The sequence below is a fragment of the Apteryx mantelli genome, chromosome 1 (assembly GCF_036417845.1).
Source record: "Apteryx mantelli isolate bAptMan1 chromosome 1, bAptMan1.hap1, whole genome shotgun sequence".
Lineage (NCBI taxonomy): Eukaryota > Metazoa > Chordata > Aves > Apterygiformes > Apterygidae > Apteryx > Apteryx mantelli.
Window position 1 is genome coordinate 71,465,690 of NC_089978.1, and position 24,002 is coordinate 71,489,691.

General features: G+C 44.8%; 1 protein-coding gene across 13 annotated transcripts in view; it reads left to right on the top strand.

Annotated features, from left to right (window-relative positions):
• The first annotated feature begins 2,435 nt into the window (after positions 1-2,435).
• The window catches only part of MAP4K4 (mitogen-activated protein kinase kinase kinase kinase 4), a 168,097-nt gene continuing 146,530 nt past the window's right edge, over positions 2,436-24,002 (top strand). For all 13 annotated transcript variants that reach the window (XM_067294708.1, XM_067294712.1, XM_067294730.1 and 10 more), the window contains exons 1-2: positions 2,436-2,544; positions 2,914-2,979. In XM_067294708.1, coding sequence (XP_067150809.1) covers positions 2,488-2,544; positions 2,914-2,979 — 123 coding nt within the window. In that variant the 5' untranslated portion in view covers positions 2,436-2,487. The remainder of the gene's footprint in view (positions 2,545-2,913; positions 2,980-24,002) is intronic.

The window sequence follows — 24,002 nt, forward strand, 5'->3', positions numbered from 1 at the left end:
CGCAAGAACCAGCAGGGTTTTTTTTGCAAAATAGCAGATACCGGTTCAAAGCAAATAAACAAAGATAGTCTTTCCTGAAACAAGTAGTTCACCTATGGAACTTGCTGCTAGAGGACAAAAAAGCCATATGAATTCACAAAGTAATTTAATGGAAGAAAAATTCAAACAAAGACCATCAAACACAGTGACACCAAATCTTACTGTGGAATTCCCTGAGTCGCACGCAGCTGGGAGGATGCCGCAGGGAAGCATCACGAGGCCATTACACTATTCTTCTGCTCTTCCCTCAGCATTCACCAGTAGCTACATCTCCAGACAGGATGTGTTTCGAGACATGGACAATTTGGTCTGACCAGCCAAGGCTATTCTTATGCATAAAAAAGACAAAGAGTTAAATGAGCCAAGTAACACAAACTAAGCCATTGATAATAACTCTCCGTGGAAAGCTAACTTTAAAACTTACAGCATACCTAGGCCTGATCCTAGTACTGTGTAGATACACTCAGACAGACCCAGCATCAGGCCCATTTGAAATCATTTGCCTTCTTAGGACTGTAGGTTTCTGTCTGGACAAAAACAGTTGCATGGTCCAGGCCTAAGTTTGCCTTCTCTGTAACTATACTTTAAGTGAAAATGAAGTGCACCACTAAACTGTTATGATAATTTATTCTTATATTTTCTGCTCAACAGGTTTGCTTTGTTTTAAAAATATGTTTCTCTGATACTTATGTTTATGTAATTTTGTGGTTAAAGTAGAAGAGACAGGAAAACCTTGGTTCCCACAGGAAACATAACTCGACTTCTTGAAAACAGGTAGCATTCTTGCTGTATCAGTGTGATAAACTTCAATGAGAGATAAATCCTGCCAAGGTTTACACCTGGGTGCAACCGCCTGATGTGACTAGCTCAAGAGAGGTTAATGAGGTTTCTCCACGTGATTGAGTTTCTGCTGGTGGATCTTTCTGCGCAAGAATGGGGCCTGGGACAGCTCTGGCTATCAATAAGTGATTTGTTAAAATGCCCTCAATGAGTTTGTTGGATCTGATCCTGGAGGCCAATATTCGCCTCTGTTTCTCTGAGGTCTTTGAGAAGGCAGGAAGGGTTTTGCCGTGGGCCTGCAGGGTTTGGCAAGGGAAAGGGATGACGAGATTTTGCTGGGCATCTCACCGGAGATGGGAGGGGAAACCACCACCACCACCACCACCTCGCCCGCAGGCAGCGGGGCAGCGCCATCCACGCCCCAGCACCTTTTCCATTCCTATTTCCAGCAAGTGCCTTGCGACACCAGTAGTGGCCGGCTGCGGCTCCCCGCGCCGTGCCCCACGGGTGGGCCGAGCGCGTGGGAGGCCTCGCGGGGAACAGGGCACGCCGGGGAGCCCCGCGGCAGGTCGGGGGCCAGCGGGCCGGGCGCCGCGGAGCCCCACGGCCCCGCCGCGGACACGCGTGGGCCGCCCCGCCGGCCCGGCCCGGGCGTCGCTGCCGCCGCCGGGCTATTGTTCGCCGGCGGGCAGCGGCACAGCGCCCCGGCAGCGCTCCCAGAGGCGGCTTCCTCCTCCTCCTCCTCCTCCTCGTCCCTCTTTCTCTCTGCGCGAATTTACCCAGAAGTGCTTTGGTGCGCGTGCGTTTCCGCCGGCTTTTCCTGTTGGAGAAGGGAAGGGGGAGCTGTTTTCTCTCTCTGTCTCGCTCCCTCTGCGCTCGCAGTGTATTTTGTGTCCCTTTTCTCCTCCTCCTCCTCCTCCGCCTCCTCCTCCCCGGTTATCTTTGTCTGGCTTGCAGCACCCCGCTCCGGCGCAGCGCCCCTGCCCCGCCGCCGCCGGGACGCGCAGCGCTGCTGGTGCCCGGCGCCGTTTCATGAGAGGGCAGCGCCGCGGGGGGGGCTCGGGGGAGGCGGCGCGGGCTCGGCCGCGGCGGTGGGCGTGAGCCCCCCATGTGCGAGCGGGGCCGGGGCTGCTGCCGCCGCCGCCGGCTGCTGGCGTGAGCGCCGCCCCGTCGCGGGCCGTGCCGTGCCTTGCCATGCCCGGGCGCGGGGCGCGCCGCGAGGCTGCCAGAGGCTCCCGGCCCCGGCGCCGCTCCTGCCGCCGCCGCCGCGACATGGTGTGAGCCCGCCGCCGCGACCCACCGAGCGACCCACCGAACGACCCACCGACGGGCGCGGGGGCGCCGCCGCCCAGAGCCCCGCACGCCCCGCGGGGGGACAGACGGACCGCAGCACCCCCTCCCCTGCCTCCCTCCTTCGCCTCCCTCTCCCCCCCCCTCCTCCCACCATCCATCTATCTAACCATCATCCCCCCCCCTCCAACCCCTCCCAATGCTGAAGAGTTTCAACCCGGCGGGGCTGGAGTGAAGAAGGGAAGGGCAACAAGGAGGAGAGGAGCTTCGCGCAATTCACATCTTCTTTGGCGGGGGGGGGGGGGCGGTGTCTCTATTATTTAACACCAAAAAAAAAAAAGGAAAGGGGGAAAAAAATAAAAAGGAAGAGACGGGAAAATGGCGAACGATTCTCCTGCAAAAAGTCTGGTGGATATCGACCTTTCGTCCCTGCGGGTGAGTGGCGGGGCGGGGGGGCGGCGGCGGGGCGGGGGCCGGCGCGCCCCGGCGGGGCGGCGGCGGTGGGAGCGGTGGGAGCGGCGGGGCCGGGGCCGCGGCCGGGGCCGGGGCGCGGGGGGCCGGGGCCGCGGGGGGGGAGCCCCGCGGGGCGGCGGGGAGGAGGGCGCGGGGGGGAGCGCGGCCCCAGGCTGCTTTCCTTTGTTTGCATGTATTGGCATGTGCGTGGAAAAACAGGGCGCAACAGCTGCACGCCGCCAGCAGCCAGCCTCGCTCGCTGCCTCCAGACGCGGGCTCCGCCGGGAAAAAATGTAACCCCGCTCCCCTTCTCTCCCCCTTGTCCCCCCTCTTCCTCTTCCCCCCCTCCAGGACCCCGCTGGGATTTTTGAGCTGGTGGAAGTGGTTGGCAATGGCACATATGGGCAAGTCTACAAGGTTCGTGTCAGATTTTCTCTCCTCTCGTTATTAGCATTTTCTAGACGGTACCCGTTTCCTCTGTCGAGCTGAGTGCACAGATGAGGGCGAGCCACCCTTCCCGGCAAGCAGAAGAGTTAGGGGGAATAAAAATGTTGTCCCTGTCATTGCTGCTGCCCGTGACAAGTTTGCCAGCCTCTTGGCTCCCGCTTTTGAAAAGGATCAGAGAGAAGGGCCATACACTGCTTTCCAAAGTACCCATGCTGAAATGATGAAATATTCCGCCCCCCCCCGCCCCGATAAATGACCAAACCAAGTGGACACTGTCAGGAGTGGGTGCAGAGCCCTATAAATAGGTCCTTGGGCTTATTCAAAATTGCACAAGTCCTCATGGAAGTTACTGCTGCTGCGGTGACTTTAAACAAAGGCATTGGCCTTCATTAAAATTGTCACCCGGTTTCCTTGTTGGAAAACCTTCAAAGTGCCTGAGCTGTACAGTCCAGGATACTGCATCAGAGCTTGCTGTTATGCCTTGTGCAGCGGGTGTAGTGGGGGGGCAAAGTGACAGAAGGCAATCTAGGCAGGGAAGATTATTTTCTGAAAATCAGAAATCCCAGAATAACCTGTTTGACAAGTGTATGACTTTAAAAAATAGAAATAGGAGAGTGTCCATGTGGGTGTGAAACTAGCCTACTTTTTTTTTTTTTTCCAGTGTTCAGTCAGTGGAACAAACAAATTTTGAGATTGCATGACTTTGCAGTGACTGGTAGCTACCAGGATGACTAATTATTCACACAGTCTTAATACTTGGCTAAAGACAGAAGGATCTATCCTTAAATTGTGTAAAAATGCAAAGAAAATTTGCAGAGGGAAAGAGAGAGAACTGAAAGTAACTGAATATGGCTGTTTGGTTGGGGGCTTTTTTTTTGCTTATAAACAAGACAGTTTAATTTTTAAGTTTTCATAATGGCAAGAAAAGGCTGCCTGCAACTTGAATAGCTAAAAGAAAGCATTTCCGTGTGTCTTCTGCAAATGAAGCACATGTCAGTTTGTTTTGAGGCAGTGAACTGCAGCCTTCATGATGGAGAAGCATTCTGTCTCCACAGCAAGCGAGTTGCATTTTAAGACTAGAAATAAAATAACTGGGCTGCTTCTGTTTGCAAAAAGCTGGAAAACCTATGTGGCTCAGAAGGCTGGAGGAAGGTGGGGAGATTGATTAGAAGCTGCACTTTGGCATCACCTTGGCTAGACCTTTTTTTTGGTAATCCTTCTGCTCCAGAGCTTGCATCACCTGAACCCTTCCTACAAAAAAAAAAAAAAAAGTAGGGTGTGAATGTGTAACTTTAAACTCTCCTGTTAATTATTGCAATTTGGTGCATTGTTTCTTGGCTTACTTGTTAATGCTTTGACTTAATTAGTGAACTCCTTGTTGGTTTAACTGTCTTGACAATAGAAATTGTTAATTTCATTTTCATTAATGGGATAGAATTCTCCCAGAAAGGTGTTTTTGTTTTTGTTTTTTTTTTAAAAAAAAGAGACTCAGCAAATGCATTTATCAGTTTGGAACAGTGAATGATCACCAGAGGTGTAAGGGGCAGTCGTGTTACTCTGATGACACAGATAGCAACAGATAGTTTCTGTCAGGGCACTAGTTTTAGTGTACGTCCCATCAGATTTCCCCTACCCTTCCTCACTGTGTAGGAAATGGTGAAAATGTTTCCTCTTGTCTGTCAGATGAAAAAGTGCTGGCTTGGGTGTCAGCAATAAAAGAAATATTTCAATACTGATTTGCTATAGAACCTTTCAGACCTTAGTACATTGGGCAGGTGTGTAAGTTTGGATTTGCACAGGTAATTATGCATTTGTCCACGTTTGTGCTAGCCTAGTACATATTCTTAAGGTGTGGACAGGTTACAAGGCTGTGCATAAATAAAACATCCTTTTGTGATTAAAGCTCTGCTTTGTTCATTGAAGAATATGTAATGAAAAGAAAATGTCAGTGGGCTCCGCAATAGTATTTAACTTTTCTCAGCCACTGTTCTGTTTGGGCAAATACTCCAGAGACATGTAAAGATGAAAATATGTGTGTATGTTTTGTGGGCTTTTGGAGGAACTGCAGGACCGAGGGAAAAAGCTGATTAACTCTTAGCTGTGGTTGCTTGTTGCCTTCCACTTTCCTCCTGCCCAGCAACCTAGGCTTGGAATACCTTTTCCCGAACATTTTTATTTTCCTTTTAACTGGTTGGTAATGCTGCATGACCAGCAACGTAGAATTTCGTGTGCCAAGCCGTACTCTGCAACCTGCCAGGCATCACTGGTTTGAGGTGCTTCCACAGTTGTGTATCGGCATCAGTGGTGATGTCATCCCAGCAGTGGGAGCGGGATTGGTTGGCGCCCTGCCACCGTGGGGACAACGGAGGGCATGACGTGAGCTCTTTGTCCAGCTTATGCACATCAGCGATGGTCCCGCAGGTCGTTTGTCTTGCTAGGGAGTTTCAGTTTGAACTGGAGGAAGAAGAATGCGTTGACCTGTTGAAAAGCCAGAAATACGCCGGGCTTTCTTGTCTTTGCCTTAGTTGAGCTCATTGAAAGCATGTTTCTGCATGAAGAAAAAATAGCTGAGATATATAATACATATATGTGTGTGTGTATATACATATATATGTGTGTAAAATATGATGGCAGTCCTCAATTGCTGTTTGGCACCTAAATTAACATGCAGTTCTATAGCGCAAGTGGGCTCATTCTTTGACACAGAACAGTGTAGACACTCTTGGGCTTTCATGCCATTAAAAGGGTTGGCCTATGTGGACTACACTGTGCGACTGGGACCTGTGTGATAAGGTATTCGAAAATATTAAGCTTTCAGCTGCTTCCGTGACGGTCCATGGAATTTATGTTATTTTTGCCTTCCTAACCCTGCTTATGCCTCTGCTTTACACAGGAGAGGCTAGCCTTGCATTTCAAGAAGAGCTGATTACTCAGTGGTGAATCAGGGGAAAAAATGAGCTGGAGATTCCCTGGCTCCGTGTGCCTAAAAGGAACAGAAACTCTTTGCTTCGTGGATGTACCTCCAGCTGGTGGAGGGGGAAGGGGCAACGGAGGGGGCTGGTTGATTTGTCCTTGAGCGGAGCAGAGCTCCTCAGCAGATAATTTGAAATCCTCAGGACTGAAAGTCCACCTCGCCTGGAATTTGTTTGCCCTTTTGTAGTTAGTTCAAAATGTAAGCATGATAACACAAAAGAAAGAATTAAGCTTTTCCTAATAGTATTTCCTTTAAGTTAGCAAGCAAGTGGCTCAGCTTTGCAAGAGGCAGCCAGTGGGGTCACCTTTGAGTTGATGCAGAAATGCCCGGCCACAGAACCCCTCTAAGTGTGTATTTTAAAAGAACGTGGGTTTTGAAGAGCCACCTGAGTTTCTGCAGTTTTGAGAGATGAATTTCTTCCCGACAGGTTGGTGTCAGCTGAGAAGAGTGCCACGGCATGTGCAGGCTTGTTGGGAGCGCGTTTCCTCCTTGCGGCCGGCGGACCTGGCGCTGGGTCACCTTGCCGTGCCTCTAATGCCTCTTCCAAACAACAAAGGCAGAGTAGCGATATACCCTATTTAGCTAATGGGATGCAAGCTGGGAATGGTCCGAATGGCACGGGATTGGGCAGAAAACCACTGTTATCATGTAATCATGCTTTTTGCCCAAGTTGCTATCTTTTGAAACAAAGGCCGTGCATGGAGTGTCCTCTTGTCCTAGAGTCAATCACGCTTTATCAGGGCACTTCAATGTAACTGGGACTTGTAGTCAGCTTAGCAAGTGATTGACTGTCTTAAGAACTATTTTTTTGATCTTTTGCAAAGAGTGAAGGAGCATTTTTAGCGTTGTTGCGGTTAAACTTTATTTTTTCACATACAGTAGTAAGCTAATTTGAAGTTTTGCTCGTGCAAAATGAAAACACTCCCTAAGTTTACCTTGAGATAAGATTCAGACCGAGTGTTTGCTTCTCTTTTTTAGTGCAAAAAAAGAACTGGGGATTAAAGGCACTGGTTAGAAATTTGCAAATTTTAAAATTTGTACCATCTGATCATTCTAGATGCCTATTTTATTAATTTTGCTATGGAACTGAATTATGTTAACTCAGTCACTTTCTCTTTTTTGGTGTGTGTGTGTGTGTGTGTGTATGCGTACATATGTACGTGCCTTTAAAGATAGATAACACTTTAAAATAGCTGTTCTGAGTGTGCTGTTACGTCTCACAGATAGACATCGTAATTCTGTTGTAGCAGAAATGACTAGGGGGAAGAATGTTTTTGTGCGACTTCTGAGGCGTAACAGGAACACACCAGAAAGATCCGAATTAGGGATGATACTCCTAATTGCCCTTAACTCAGGCTGGTGTGGCTTTCTAAGAGCCTTGTAATGGTTAATTCATAGTGAAGGCTTCTTTTGTTGATTTACGTTGCAGCCTTCCAAAACTGCATGTAAATGATGTGCATTGTCTAACTGCTGGCTCATAAAAGGAAATGATGTAAGATGTGATCATTTAAATGCTGATTTGAAAATAAATTAAAACTTGGATAAATGTTTTCCCACGCTAAGGATACTCTATTTTTATCTTAATGGACTTTCTATCTTACAAGGTGACTATTTTGGGGGGTAGGGAGAAGGGACAGTGCTTGGTATTCTGAGCTAAGTCAGTTGATTCCCCCCCCCCCTTTCTTTCTCTCGCTACTAAACGGACATCATTGTGGATTGAAATGATTTTGTTAAACATGAATACAATTCCAGTCTTATCACTATAAAGACAAACTGTATTCAGGATCAGTGAGGTCACTGGCTCGCAGGAACTGGTCCAGACCAGCTTATTTAAGTATAAACTGATCTTCTTCCCTTCCTCCTCCTCTTTTTGTGGCGGATTCTGTCACAAAGTGACAGTTTGCCTTTGGAAAAAACAGGAAGGACCAAATAGTGGCTGGAATACTGGCATTCCTCTGCATCCGAGGCTAGATGTAGTCTCTCCCTTAGCGTTGTTCTCTTCCCCCCCCCCCCCCCAAACTGCTGAACTTTTGAACAGTTCTCCATCACCCAAATCCTTTTTAATTAAATATACAAAAGCTAGGCAGGTGGCCAGTGGGGATTACTGATATTTATTTTTATTAAAAAAAAAAGAAGGAAAAAGAGAAAGCAACCTGCTAATTGTGGGTAAACACATGTCCCTCTCGTTCTTCCTCCCCCAGTCCATCTGTCTGTTTGTCAAAATGTCTTTTTTGTATCTTGTCTTAAATCAAATCGCAGGCTCTTGGGGCAGGGACTCTCTAATCTTGGAGTAATGAGCACAAGGCCTGGCACTTTGGGACCTGGATGTGTGCAGAGCTTCGAGGTGATGGATGTAACAAAATATAGCACAGAGACTTAGCTGACTCCTAGGAAAATTTTTGGCTTTCTGTGGGTAGATTTTCACCTGATCTGGGTTAAATTTCAGTTGAAATCTTATAATTCTCTCCCTGTTTTTTGTATGTGTGCATTTCCTCTTGGTAACTCTTTTTTCATATTATTATATTAGCTGAGCTGTTTCTGGAAGACTTGTTCCCAGTGCCCAGCTTCCCCAGTTGCGCCTGTCTTCTGCAGGAGATTCATTCCCCCAGGCTTGCAAAGGGAGATGATTTTCCCCGTGAAGGGGTCTCTGCATCTCACGCCAGGCATCAGGAATGCCAGCTTAATTCATAAGGCCTAGAACAGGGATTTTTGTTAGTTTAGGGACCTTGAAGAAAGAAGCAGAGAAAAACATGGACATGTTTTGGACACCTTCCTTTTCCTTCCTCCCTTGTTGCTCCCTCATAAATGTTGGTAGTGGAATTTTCAGTGACAGGGTATCAATGCTCATGCTCAGGCAGGGGAGCAGGCACCAGGGCCTTAGTGGGACTGTGAAGAAATGCAGGGTTTTGCTTCTGTGATGACAGCAGATCTGTGCCTCCCCTCCTAGGGGGGCATTCTAGGGGATGATGGAGAGGAAAGTCCCCGAAGGGAATTCAACATTACAAGAAGTGCTCAGCCTTTGCATTTCCCTGCCTTCGGTGTATACATTTTTTAGTATAAATTTCTGGACTAGAATGATGTCTGACTTTTCTCATGTGCTCTAGTGTATATTTGTGTATACACATTATATTCTAGTCATCTTCTTTTTAAGTGGTGCTGTCTGCTGCAGCTGTGATTTCAGCTTGGTAGGTTGTATAGTTACTTTCTCAAGATCTGTTTTCCTTGGAGGAAAGTGCTATTTTTGTTGTTCCCTTTTTACATTTCTGACTGTACACTCTGGCTCCTCCAGAAGTATTTCTCCTTGCCTTTGGATGATGTTGACACTTAAGCTCAATAGCATTGACTTGCACAATGTGGGTTTCACTGTAGTCAAAAGTTACAGTAGATGATTATCTACAGCGTTATTTTAGGTCCCAGTCCAACTCCCACTGGAGATGGTGGAAAGAATTCAACTCACTTGAATGAGAGGTGGATTTGGGAGGGGATCTTCTAGTTTTACGCAAGCGTTTTCTTATCAAATACCTGATGTTTGTAGCATTCTGGGTCTCCGATTGTTTTTCAAATCGGCATGGGCTCAAAAAAGACAGTGTTGGCTCTAGAAGTTGTCAACTACAGGAAGGGGAAGGGGGAAAAAAAAGCAACTGTGCACACTGCTTAGGAATCTTGAGGTGACTTTGAATATAGGAAGTTTTGAGATTTTACCATTGCAACTCCATATTACTTTCAAAGTATTTTTCCTGCCTTGGATGCAGTGTGAAAGACTTGACAAAGTCACAAAATGGGACACGGATTGCAATCTGCAGAGCGCTGCCAAGTGGTCCCTATGCCGTTTTGTAGTTCATGATGCCTCCACCTCATGCCTTCATTCCTGTCCCCCGATCCTATCTTGAGCAAGGCTTGACACACCTCCTCTCAGGTGGTGAAGGGGCTCAGCAGTCTGAACATCTGTAGTGTCTGTTTTCAGTGTTTGAAGAAGGGCAGGACAGCTTTCTGAAAGCGAAGCAAGTACGGACTGGAGACCTGATAGTTTTGCAGACAGAACAGTCTGTTGCTCTGCCGGGCTTTGCTGTCCTGCAGCAGAGCAAAAACTGCTGTTCTGAGTGTAAGGAATAACTAAGATTTGACCTCGGCAGTGTTGATTTTGAAGGAGGATGAAATCCCAGAGACTGGGAAATGGAGATGCCCACCCTTGCAGGTGACTGCTACCTCTAACGCATGTGGGGTCAGATGGACGTATGGATAGAGCCAGCTTCCCCGCACTTTGTTTAGAAATTGGTGCAGCTACTTCTATTCGAAATGCCTTGTGCAGCTCCCTGGATTGGGCATGAAAGGTGTTGACCTATCTCTGGGGTATTCACATGCTCTCCTCCTGCTTGATCTTCCAGAACAAATCATACTAGAGAAGGACCAAGTCTATGGTAAAATGTGGGGTTGGAAAGTGAGCAGGAAGAGACAGGTGATCAACTTAGAGAAAAACAGCCCTAGCGAAAGTGAATTTACTGAGGTGATGAGAGAGTGAAGGCAGAGAAGTGGGTATGAGCACCAAGCACAAATCAGTAGAAGATTCATAGTTGTGGGAAACAAGAAGTAGCGAGGAATCAGTGAAGTGCTTAATATAAGAAAAAGCAATAGGTTAACTTCACTGTCAGTAGAAATCTTTACTTAACTAACACAACACACATTGTTGCTCTTTTAAAATACATTGGGTTTGACCCATGGCAGTTCAGGAATCTTCTGCTTTCACTGGCTAGCCAAGCTTTGGGCGTATGCATGCTGGGGGAAGGTTTGTTTATACAGGTTTTTGTGCTGATTTCAGTGCAACCCAGCCTGGCTAGAGCTCCCTCAACTCACCTGGCTGTGCTGTGTCCGTGTGCCAGAAGAGGTGATTTTTGCCGGGGGGGATTGTATACCACTCTTGGCAAAATAGCTCTTTCCACTCTACGCCGCGCTTCCCTGGTTACTGTGCCACTGTAACTGTCATTACAGCTATACAAACAGGACACCGCAAGTGCCGACAAGTCCTGATCGGCCTGTCTAGTAATAAAGCAACTGATGTGGGAAAACTCCTACCATGGAGGCAGTTATGCTGGTATCATAGTGCTTATCCGGTGTGTCTCGGTCACCTCCCTTTGGAGCTGTCCCATAAGCTGCTGATAAGAGTCCATGTAAGGACTGCAATGAATCATGAAATACGTACTCCCGATTGAAACAGTTAAATAGGCTGTAGGCAAATGCTTCCTGGAGGCAGGTAGCTCTGCCGCTGAAGAGGGACCGCTGTGGACTGGTATCGGCAATGCGGCTGTGGGGCCTAATGTTGCATTAAATTACCTCCCAAAATGGCTTTTCTCCTTAACATGCCTACAGAGTTCCCCTTAACTTCATGGGCCATTTCTCAGCAGTTCTGAAAATCAGATTATTTTTAGATTTGACTGGTTTGGTTACTTTTTATGTTGTAGCAGTCCACTGCATGGACTGGTCCATAGTGTGGCTCTGGTTTCTGCACCTGGCAGCTTCGCAGGAGGACAGGTGAAATGCAGGGACATTTTTTTGGTAGATAAAAGAATGGCAGCTGCCATGTCGGGCAGCTGCCTGAAATATTCTGTTGCAACAAATCTGACTTTTATTAATTCCCTGGGTATTACCAAGGCTATAGGCTACACCTGCTGGTTTACTTCAAAATTGGTGCAGTTTGTATGAGCTTTTTGCATTTAGAAGTTTTAAAAATTACATGAAGGATTAAAAATAAAGCAGCCGTGTTCAGTTAAGCTCTGATAGTTTCACTTGTTTCTTCCAAGGATTTTGGGAGAGTAACTGTAGGGGATGACAGTGGATAAAAGTTCATGATTTTAATTTAAACAGTAAACTCAAACCAAAATAAGCTTGTCTTAAAAACTTGCCCCCTACACTTTGAGCTGTCTAATGATGTTAGGTTGTTTCATTTTCAAAACAAGGAAAGAAAAGCTTATGGTCCCTGGGCCTTAATGTATTATAGTGAAATGTCCTGTGCTATACCTGCTTTTATGTATGTTAAAAAGTCTGGGGATGCCGCTCCCAACACTATTGCAGTTCACTATTTTTCTTCATTTTTGTACATCACAAGGAAAATTCTATTGAATATCTAAAAGGAAGCACAACTGTACCCATCGTACAAGGTGGTAGTCAAGAGGGAATACAATGTGGCTGAGTTACCCTTGCAGGTAGGGCTACTTAGAGAAAATCGAAATGCTGATGGACCCTTAACTGTAGTGCCACTAGCATATGCTACTGTAATAATCCAAACAATTCTTGGGGGAACTGGTGCAGTGTCTGAATATAATGATGAGGTATTTCCTGAATGGAAGCTCTAATTGCATTTCTTTTGTGCTTTTCCAGTAACTGATAGTGCTGTGTGTCTCCAGTTATTTTACAGTGGCCTGATATGTGAAAAATGCATTCTGTAGTGAGTGCTGCAAATATACATGTCCTGTCATTAATCTACAGCTTGTTTCTGTGCGGTGGACTTGGATTGTGTTTTGGAAAGGTGCTTAAGTAGCTGGGCTGCATACTGTCCTTCTGATGTCTAAACCTGAGCTACGCGCTCTAGGACTCATAGTGGAGAGAAGTAAGTCACATGAATGGCCTATGGAGGTACCTACCTTAGGATGAGATAAATTGCTCTTTACGTGAGTCTTTCTGTGTCCATTAGTTATAATGGGAACCTAGGATGAACAGGTCAGAGATGTGTATCTTCTAGATGTCTGTGGTTAGACGGATGGACCCTGTTCTAAACCATGCATGTAGTAATTCCTACCTTCATTGAGGAATATATAGTAGGAGTGAAAGCACCTTTGTAAGTTGATGTGTGAAAGTGAACAAAGCGTATAACCCCCCTTTCCCATCACTGGAAGGGAGGCTTCCCATTTCCCAAAAGACTCATAATAAGTGACCTCTTTTTGCATGCATTTACCAAGAAGTGAATGTGCTTTCCCTCAGAATCTCTGCACTATTGTACAAAGACTGAGGACTTAAATACAGGTGGGTTTATTCTTGCAGAACTTCTTGGGAATCTGGCTGGGAAGAGCTAGCAGTGTGCAAAGGCATCTCCACTCTGCACCCTCAGTAGTAAGCATTGGGCTCTCTTCTGTATAGATAAATTGCACTTCTACAGAGAATGCATTTATTCTAGGTTACTATTTTTCAGGACAGAATTAGAGAAATACTTGATGATGTTGATAAGCATTGATGATGTTTTGATGATGTTGATAAGAGTTGTAATTAAGTGCCTGACATTCAAGCTATTTTTTTCAAAGGTGTGTTTCTCTGCAAGGTATCCTTTCACTCCAAAACCTGTTTTGTTTTGTTTTATTTTTTTCCCCAGCCATATCATTGTGTTGCTTCTCTGTAGGCATGAGCTCAGCTGACTGAATTCAATCTGGTTGTGAATCTTATTTTTAAAACTCAATCTGTTGCAAATCTGAGAATCTTTTCTCTAATTAACACTTCTTTTTTTTTCTTTTGAGGCAGTGTAGTGCATGTTCCTTCAGCAACCACAGCAGACATTGTTGAAGTATTTGAAACTTCATATTCCACACCATTTGTTAAACTGAAGCATCAATTGAATGGTAGTCTCCATTATAAGCATGGAAGGAAGTGAAGCTCACGTGTGCTTCTTCTCTGATATTCAAGTTACCCAATATGCTTTACTTCTGAATGAGAATGTGGGAGGGAAGTGCAGCCTGGCATTGATGTAATTTACTCCCAGCCACTCAGGAAATACGTAACAGAGTCCAAATCTCCTGACGTGAAGGTCTGTACTTGAATCAGAAGAGATCCCTTCACCTCAATAATAGCTGAGATCAGCTCACACTTCTCCTGTCCAAAGAGGGGGTAGACTTTGTGTATTGATTGTATAGTTTCTTAAGGGCAGCCCAGAAGAAGGGCTAAATGTCCTTGGGTGATGGGCAGGTGGATGTTGTACTGTGAGCCTCATGGCACCCCTGCATATTTTACTTGTGTTTGTAGTAGAACTTTTACGTGCCATCTTATAATTGGTGAGGTTTATATGGTTATATGACTTTTGCAGAAAGCTCTGAACAGAATTGCTCACATTTAACTGTACTGCTGTCTGTAACAGAGGTGGGGCAGGTACTAGGATATTTTACCATGACTAAACAGCAGTGCCAATACCTTTAAAATTGGTATATTGGTGTTTATTAGCAGATATCACATTACAGTGATAGCTTCAGGGGCCTTCGGCTGTGTACAAGAGCTCTTGGTTGATTTAGAAAGCAAATAAATAAAATTTTAAAACCACAGTAACACAATCATGCATGTTAAACTGAAAATGCAAGGTGATGCTATATCTTTAGCTTATCCTGCAATCCATTGTTATTTTGAAAGATAAAGTTAATGACCTACTGTTGTAGGAGGTGGATGAAAAAAAAAACCTATTGAGAACTGCAGGGAAGTCTCTGATGTAAAAGTCCTTCCCTATTTTATTGCAGATGTTTTAGAATATATTTGTACACAGGTGTCATACGTCACATCTGATATGCACCCAACAATTCAGGTGTATGGTTGTAAGATGCTGTATGTTGTACAGGTGCTGACTTTTGGGAGAGCTCACATAGCTCCATTCTTGTTTAAATTGTCACCTTCGCCTGTGTTTCTGGTGTAGTCTTGTGGGGGAAGAGTGTCAGTCTATTAATAGTGACAGTACAAGCTTTCTCCTCTTCATCTATTACAAATCCTTGGAATGCTTTGAATAACAAATTATTGAAAACCTTATTTAATCTAAGTGTTAGGAAAGGTGCACTTAGTTCCTTCCTTTCACTCAAGTCAAATGAAGTAAAACCCTGTGATTTTACTGATCCTTGGGGGCTGTGGAAGACACTTTATACACATTCCCATGTGTTTTAGGTGCCTTCTAAGAGTTAAATTCTGGAGTGATGACAAGTGAATATTGAGAAAATGTTTCAAGTCATATGAAAGAAATTTCAGTTGCTAAATAACTTGAGTGTTAGGAGAGGGGATAGGAAAAACTTTTCCTAGCCTTTGTAGAAGTCTTATATGGTAAGGAATGAAAATCTTTATTATTGACCTAATTTTATTTGTGTTTAAGTTCAAAGAGCTCTTGTGAATGAGTTGCTTGTCTTATATGCCACTGGCTTTATGGTTTTCTGAATGGCTTGAGGCAGTAAATCAGTCCTGAATAATGCTACCTTTCCTTAGGTTTCCTCTGAGGTAATGGAAGAGTGGTCTGGTTTCCTCTTCAGGAGTAAAAATGTATTAGTTATTGACCAGACTTCTTTCTGGTTAAGTTGCTGAGTTTTGGAGGTGCCTACTTGTGGATTTAGTGGCAGAACTTGTATTTGTTTGGGAGCAAGTAAAAGAAAAGTGTGCAGTGAAACAGCTGTCATTGACACTGGCACTTTAGTCGCAGATCAAGTCCTTACCACTTTCAAGGTAGCACCCCGGATGTGGATTTGGAGCATCCTCCTCTTTTGCTGCTCTGTACCTCTCAGCTTTTTGATACCAAAGTGTGTAGCATGTGTGTGCGTGCTGTTGTTGTAAGCAGATATGTGTTGTATGTATACAGCATGGTTCCACTGGGCTGTATGGGAAAGGGGAAGCTGGTGAGGGCGGTTTTATTTTGTGCTCCCTACTGGCATGATTTCCTGTGTCAGAAAGAAGAAGGGAAGTTAAGCAGATTTCTGAAAATGCCTTGGGAAATACTGGTTAATTTGTTCCAGGAGGGAGAGGGATCCTTGCTTAGTCATGTTGTGCAGAGTTGTACTAAAAGCAACCTCTATTGGAGGTACCTCAACTCACTGGAGAATCTGTTGATGCAGTAGCACCATAAAGTGGGGTGTAGTCCTCCTGTGTAAATTAGGAGAAGATGGGGAAAGGAAATCTGAACAGAATTTGTAAAGGTGGCATCATCTCAACTCGTAGATGCTTTCCCTCCACAGCAGTTTGGAGACACGGGAGTGAATAGCCTTGGGTATTAAAATGTTGCATTGCTTTTTAAATCAGTTGTCCTTGCAGAATGAATACACTTGGGGAGGAAGAACTGAGATTCTTTTTGTGTGTGCCATCATCAGAACTGTTGAGTAATATGAAGTGGCTCATATGCAGGAAAATCCATTGAAGACGATGTGTTTTTTACAGTATCTGTGAGATAGTGGTTTGATCTGCAGAGTTTTGACAGCTCGAAAATTCTGTATCAGTGGTGGTAAATGGTGCTGACTTGGTAGGGCCTTTCCAAACCTACCTCTGCCATCAACTGATGCTCGCTGTAATATAGAGTGAGAGGTGACCAATAAACAAGGGATCTCATAAAGCCCCTTGCATTGCTGAACTACATTAAAAACTCACTTTTTGAAGGTTAGCTGAAAAGTTGAGAGTATGTTTTCTATCCAAGAACTCTTGGTTTAAAGCTCCATTAATTGCAGTCAGTTACCATATGTGTTATGATAATAACCAGGAGTGAAAAGGACTAGGTTTATTTTGGTAAGCATTTCACCTAGTAAAAATTTAATAGCTATTCTTTTCTTTCCTGTGCGGATTGTGCACTGTGTATCCAGCAACAGTACAAAGTGATTCCCTGAGAGCCATGTTCATAACCTGACCTTGAGATGGTGTTCCTCCTGAGAGGAAGATGGGGGATGCTTAGTCCTGAATTTCTTTGGGATGCGCAGATTAGGTTTGCCTCTACTGTGCTGAATTCTGTGGGTTTCTTCTAATAGTAACTGGACAGTTTTGAAAGATGATAGAAACAGCGCACTGAAATGACTAGGGACTTGTGCCTGAATCACAGCCATCAGCAAAACCACCTAGTTTCAGGAACAATTTTGCATGATGTCAGAAAAAGTCTTGTGAGAGTCTGAGGCGAACTTTTTGTCAACAAAACATTCAAATCACGAAATCAAGTATTTGAAGGAAATGTTTCAAATGTTTTTGCTGTTTTAGGCCGGCAGGAATTATAACCTTAACAAATTATGCAGACAGTATGTAAATTCATAATTTAGGAGGTGTAAATATCATTTGAGAGAAAAAAGAAGTGCAATGGAGTAAGATCATGATAGAAGTAGTCCTTCTTATTGCAGCGTTTAGGTGAAGATTGCTTTGGTTTAAACTATTTTTCTAAAGCTAGGAATACTTTGATGCCTGTCCAGGATCTGGTCCCATCTGTGGAAGGCAGTAGAACTAAATTGGATAACAGTCTGGTTCTGCAGCTTGGAGTTAGGTTCATGGACAAAGAGTCTGCACATTTCTGGTGTAAAGCAAAGTTCTCACATCAAATTTAGGAGAAAAAAAGTGTTCTTTCCAGAAATACTGCTTGTCAAAAGTGCCTTTTATCTTTAACATTTTTGACTTAATCTTTTCTCCTAGAATTAATTTTCTTTTCTCATTTTGTCCCTTTTTAGGTGATAGCAGGTTTCCCTCCCTTTCTGTGGTTTGTTTTGTTCTTCTCTCTCTCTTCCCTCATACTCATCCTCATGTGGGTGAGCTCCTCCTGCAGTTCTCCTTTTCTCTAACTCTACACTCATCCCTTGTAATCCTTCCTCTAGGCTTGTCTATGGCATTTTTGGTATACATGTAAGTAACCAACAGAAGGAATATAGTTAAATGCTGTGACCTGTGGTATATGGCTGTAGTTCTGCCAGTATGAGGTTTGTTTGTTACTGAATTAACGTGTTTCTCCACCCATTCTGTACCTTCTTTAGACCTTTGTTGTGGTCTCTTTTTAGGCTGGCTTTCCAGAGAAATGAGGCTTGGTCAGTTTTACTCTGTCCTCAACAAGTTTTCAACCTCAGGGCTGACTTCAGCTATATTTTGGTTCGGGGTAGAGGTCTGAAATCCTTACAAGCATCAAAAAAATAGATGAGCAGGTAGAAGAAAGAGAACTAATTTGCTGTTCTCTTACCCCTGCTTCCCCTGGAGAAAGCCTGTTAAACTCCCCCTTTACTAGATATTGGGAAAATCTGTGTCAGAAACGAACGCTTGTGGCTTACCCCCTGCTCATGGAGCTGCTGGGCTGGGCTGGGCTGGGCTGGGCTGGGCTGGGCTGGGCTGGGCTGGGGGACCACGGCCGTCTCACTTTGGCGAGCGTCGTGGGCGAGAGGTGGTGGGCGTGCAGGGGGAGCTCTTCAGAGATGCTCGCTCCTCGCAGGCAGGCTCTAAGGTGTGAGGTTTGTATATACTAACTAAAGCGCCTTGAAAGTCTTTGTCTAGACGAGGCATTGCTGCCCTTAACACAGACTAAGGCAGTGTAGTTAAAGCCTCAAGTACTTAGTGTGTGCTAACCTCGCATGTTTTAAATCCACAGTGAGACAAGCCCCCTGAGGTGGCGGTGGACAAGGTGGGGATTTCTCTGCGTTAGTCTTTGCTACCATCTCAGCTGGTGTCTGAATGCAAAACTACTACTAAACAGTCGTAAAAAACGTGGATTTTTTTTCTCTTGTCGGCTCCTGTTTGGACAGGGGCTTTTTCATGACACATGCTTGTTTACTCATGTTTCTCTTTTTAAGGTGAGCAGTTAAACTAGGCAATAACCAGCAGCAATTCAGTGCTCCGTTAAGCATGTAATAAACCAAACCCCAGATCCCTCAGACTTGAACTGCGAGTCCTTTGTTTCTCTGTTTTGGGGGAGGAGGGGAGGCGAGGAGGCACCATGGGCTCGGCTTGCTGGAGCAGCCGCCGGACGCTAGGACGAAAGGATGCCCCGGCCCTGGCAAGGTGTGGTGATGTGCAGCTCCCTCGCTCACGCAGCAGCAGCAGCCCTGGTGCCCGCGTGCTCATAAAAAGCGCAGGGTTAAAAAACCGTCCTTTCCTCTAAGCCCGTGATGGCAAACCGTTGGGGGGTCTGCCACAAACTCGATTAAAAAAAAAAAAAGGGTTGCTGCTCATTACCGTTGGTGCCAGACAAAGCACGGGCAGTAACGGTTTGTTATAGCTGGTCTCGGCTTATCCGCCTGAGCGAAGCTTGCACCTCTCGCTGACTGCAAGGGTTGCTATCGTTTGGTGACTTTTTTTGTAATCCAGGTGTAGCCCAGCTGTCGGACGGGCAGAAGGTGATTCACTTCTGCACGGTTCGCATCCGTTGCAGAAATACAGGCTTCTGCTGAATCACCAAGTAGACTTTGTTGGGATTTTTTTTTTTGGGGGGGGGGGGGGTTCTTACAAAGCTACTCAGTACTAGTGTTGATGCAGAGTAGAAACAGAGGAAAGCCTTTAATCACTTTGTGGATACGTATTTAGGGCCTGTATCTTACGGACTTCGGGAAAACTCTTCCACAGGCCTGTTTATAATAACCAAAATAAAACACAGGACCTTGTCGGCTCTGAATTACACCCTCAAGCCTTAAACCCTACCTTTGCAAATTGGTTTGCCATTTCACAAGGAGAAAGGCTTCATGCTGTTTCTTTGCATGATTTTGCAAAATGCATTTCTAGCGGGAAGCGTTCTTATGCATATGCAGAACAAATTTTAGCAAAATATTTCACTTTGTATCTCTTCAGACTTGTGAAAATCAGCTCAGTCATGACTTTTCTGAGTGTGGGTTTAAGCAAAAGCTCTTGAGGCATTTCAGTGCTGATTCTGATGCAGCTGCTTAAGGAATCTTTTTAATCTGGGGGTGGCTGCAGCTATATTCAGGAGAGGAAAATGTCTGGGATACTGGGCTAGATAAACCATAGTTTAGCTGATACTTGTTTTGAAGTTGGGTGTGGCAGGAGAAAAAGACCTTTTGTCAGACATTTGATAGGTAAAAGGAGAAGGACTGGTTTAGATTTTAACACAACTAATTGTTAATAACCTTCTCTAAAATTTCTTCAATTATTGTGCAATTTCTGCAACATGTGCATTTTACCCTCACTGCCATCAGAAGTGCAGCATCATTTTTCCCTCCTTAAGCCATTCTGTTTTAAAAATTTCAACACTTCTGATTTTCCAAAATTTGACAGAGCTTATAAATGCTCTGTGCAGTATATTGTAAGACATTTAGCATATGTTTTCTTTCCTTCTCCTTTAACTGCAGGGAAGTGCCTAGTGGCTTTATAAACCCTGAATGACAGTGTATAGGGCTATAACTGGTAAACTAATTGTAGAGATGGAGGGGATAGAGGAAGAAGAGCAGGTTGTTCCCATGGTTCTGTTTTCAGCGTAATCTTTTGTAGCTGCCATGCGGACTGGACTGTTACAGCATCAGTCACTTTTTCTGCACAGGAGCCTGTGTGACTGCCCCCGTGTGAGACTGTGTGGGGCTCAAGGCCTTAAGAAATAGTTTGTTTAATTCGTTGGGATGCTAATAACATTTGGTGAATAAGTTTTCAATGTCGAGTGCCTGCCCTTTGAACCTGGAACTTAGTCACTGTTTTCCTTGCTGATCGCGCTTTCTCCACACAAACGGAGAGGGGGCCATCCCTCCTTGGGCAGGATTTATGGTCTCGTCTTGGGAGCTGCATGCCCTTGTGCATACCTTGCTAACCGAGAACTACTTCTCCTTCCCTCATCGGGAAGTGAAGGGGTGGGTGAGCTGCGGGAAGTACTGGGCATATTGTATACTCACAGTTTACCAGCTTGCCAGGTGAAGTAAAAGTAGTTACCTCTTTTCCTTGCCTTGTGGGTGAATGTAGGTGTGCACAAAGGCGTCTGTGGCCTTGTGCCACAACATGAGCTGTGGGGGATGAAGAAGAACATCCTCTCCAGCGATATGTATGCTAGGTGCTGCTGTATCTTTAGTCAGTCTTTCAGATGCTGGGTGGTATAGCAGTGGTCCCTTTGGTAACGGCAGACAACAAATTAGAAAGAGCAGAACCTGCCGACTTGAGTATCTGCAACTTTGAATGCAATCACCTGACCTCTTTTTCAGGAAAGATGCAGTTGCGTGCATTGCTCAAGCTGTTTTTTAAGATTACCTCTCTTTCCCCCACCCCTTGATCTGCAAGGAGGTGACAGTTGTGGGAGGATTGAGCCAAGTCTGTTTTTTAGGTATTACGAGGTACTTAGAGGAGTTTCTGTTGAGAACACCATCTGGACAGAGATTCATTTGTTGAGGAGCTGCACCGATTCCAGAAGAAAATTGTTTAGATGTGGTGTGTATGTGTACATTACCAGGAAGCTGAAAAGACATTAAGGGAAGGTATACATTGCTATACTGTTACTTTAGAGCTGTGTATTTCTTAAAGAACTAACTCAATGAAAAATAGCCGGAAGTCCAGGCAAATGGGCAAATCTGTTTCTTAGAGGGACTGGTACTGACCTTGTTAGTGCACTAAGTAGACAAAAGGTTCTAATCATTATTAATTGCTCCTGTATGGCAAATTCAATAATAGTATAGGTGCTTAAGTACTTGGGAATCGCTTACTTCCCTCCATTGGTCTGGGCCTGTCTTATGCAGGAATTGCTGAAACGGGGGTGAATTCTTGGGAAGAGTTTAAATTACAACGCGTTTCCAACTTGACCCCTTTAAGTGTTTGTACTGCTAGAACAAACTCAGAAGAGAGATGTTTTTGCCCTCAGACACAGATCCTGTTTGTCCTGCTCTGCTGAATTTAACCTGTTCTGTTTCATGCCCTCTGTGCTGGGACTGATTAAAGATTAGAGCGAGGGGATGGGGGGGGATTTACCACTCTGAGGGGCATTGCACTGCTGGAGCTTCACATTTCGGCACCAGAAGGATTAGAGGGTGTGCTTTGAAAAGATACTCATTTGTGTCAGTGATAAGTGGTGCTGAACAGGCGGAGAGAGAGGAGGTTAATGCCCCTTTTACCCAGGGTCTGTTTAAAGAAGACAGTTATTTAGCTAAAATGTACATCCACAGTTCATTGCTGTTTAAACTAAAATTACTGAGCAAAGAAATGCATCCTGGGAACAGATTAAGCCATATGCTAGGAAAGAAGCAAATTTCTCTCAAGCTCAGTTGACAGTGGCGTGCTGAAGGGTTTTTTTGTATTAAATATTTGATAAATCTATAGTAGACTTGAATTCTGCTTGGTTTTAATTACTTTTGATTTTTAAGCCTGCAGAATTCTGTCATTTTTCTTCATCTTCCCTTTTTTCTGTCCCTCATCCCCCCACCCCCACAATGATCCTATTTCACATTGGAAAGAGCACGTGGTTATAATCGGACATAGTCTCGTACTGGTGATGTGCAGAACAATCCCTGCAGACTTGGTGATAAGGCTAAGTTTCTAACCCTAGAAGGTCCAGTGTCACAGAGAGCTCTGGTCCTGAAATTTATTGCATCAGAAATATTTGATTAAGTTTATTGTATTAGCATGAAGTTAGTTTTATTGCTGCTTCCTACATTTTATTAAAAATCTATTATTAAAAGTGTGAGTGTGTGTATTTGCTTCTAATGAACCATTTCTTTCTCTGCTCTCAGCAGCAACTTGCTTTAGTGTTGTAAGCAGTCAATGCATTGAGGGATGGTGCGGTGGGGAGGACAGGGCGGTGGGGGCCAGGTGTCCCCTCTTTGAATCTCCTCTTTTCTTTGAGACTTAATTTTTTAATAATTAGTTGATTTTTTTTTTTTTCTGGATGAAGAGAGGCTGATACTCCCCTGTGTGTCTTAAAGGAGGGTTTGGTCTCTTCCTCTCCTGCACAGCTACAGTTAGAGGATATTTGGCTGCATGAGGGCCCTCGGATGTCTTGCCTGTTTGCTTTCTCCCCCTGCTCCCGGCCAAGCAAAGGTCAGCCCTTTCACCTGCTCGCGGCTTTTGAGCTGCGCTCAGCAGGCCGTTTGCATTTCGGGAGTTTCTGTAAGCTTGTCTTTCCGGGATCCTCTGACACAGGTCACTTCTGCCGAGCGGATGGACCCACTGCATCTCCCCATGTAATTTATGTTAGGCAGTGCGTGGTCGTTCTCAAAATTTTGAACGGTGAGGGAGGTAAAGGGGAGAAAACCCCAGCCGTAAGCAGTTGCTTGTAGCTGTTTTAGCTGGTCTGTTCTTGCTGCCGTTTTATCACTCACGTGCTTTGGTCTAGCAGACTCAGGACTGCAGAGGGGGGAAAAAATTCCACCCTGCAGAAAACCTGATTCGCTTATTTATGGCATGGTTGTCTTTCCTAGCAAGAACACAAATTGAAGGGAAAAGCACCAATCCCATGTGAGCAATTGCAGTACCGTCACATATTTGGTTTAATAGCCTTGACAGACTTCAGCGTTAGTCTTCAAAGCTGTGTGGGAAGCAGCTTTCCTGCCCCTGTCAGAGAAGGAAACCAAACTCCATTGAAAATTAGAAGAGAAGCCCAACTCAAAGACCAGCTGCATGGGTAGAAAAGGCTCTTGCTCAGGTTGCTGCAAGGTCATGTACGTTTGCCCCTTTGGTTTAATCAGAAAACCCAAGAAAATTTTTCCATGACTAATGTTTTGTAAACATTAGTGTGCTGAGCGGAAAGTTTTTTTGTGAGGAATCAACATGTTCCAGTGCAAGCTAGTGCTGGTAAAAATACTTTCAAGCAGATAGGGGTATAGACCTGTGGTTAACTTGAAAGTCTTTCCCTTATTTCTCCTCTTGACCAGGTCTGCAAATGTTTGTCTCTTGAAAGAGCCTTCCTGATACCCTTTTAAGACCATTTCCCGAGATATTTTTCTGCAACTGTTTCCCTAATGGCATCTTCCTAGTTTTCATGAGTTTTGAATTCTCTGTCCCCCAGAATATTCCCCGCACTTTGTCAGCCTAAGTATGTTTTCCATAAGGTCGTATGTATTTTAGGTTCCTGAAATGCTGGAGACAGCTAAAACAGAAGACCTTAGCAGACAAAAAATATAATACAAGCTTCCTGAATTTCTTTGTCTTTTCTAGCTGCTTTCCAGCTTTCATTTTCCCTCAGTCCTAGGGCCCCAGTGAAGTCTGTCCTCTCTTCATTTGCCAAGAGCTCAGCTGCATATTAATCACCTGTAATAAATGATCAGTCAAGTTAAGATCAGGCAAGTGTCTAACAATGCTAGTCAAGGCTAAATGTCTTCTGTTCTCCTCAGACTCCCCAGCTCTTTTTGATAACGACTGGGGATGGAGTGATTCATACTTC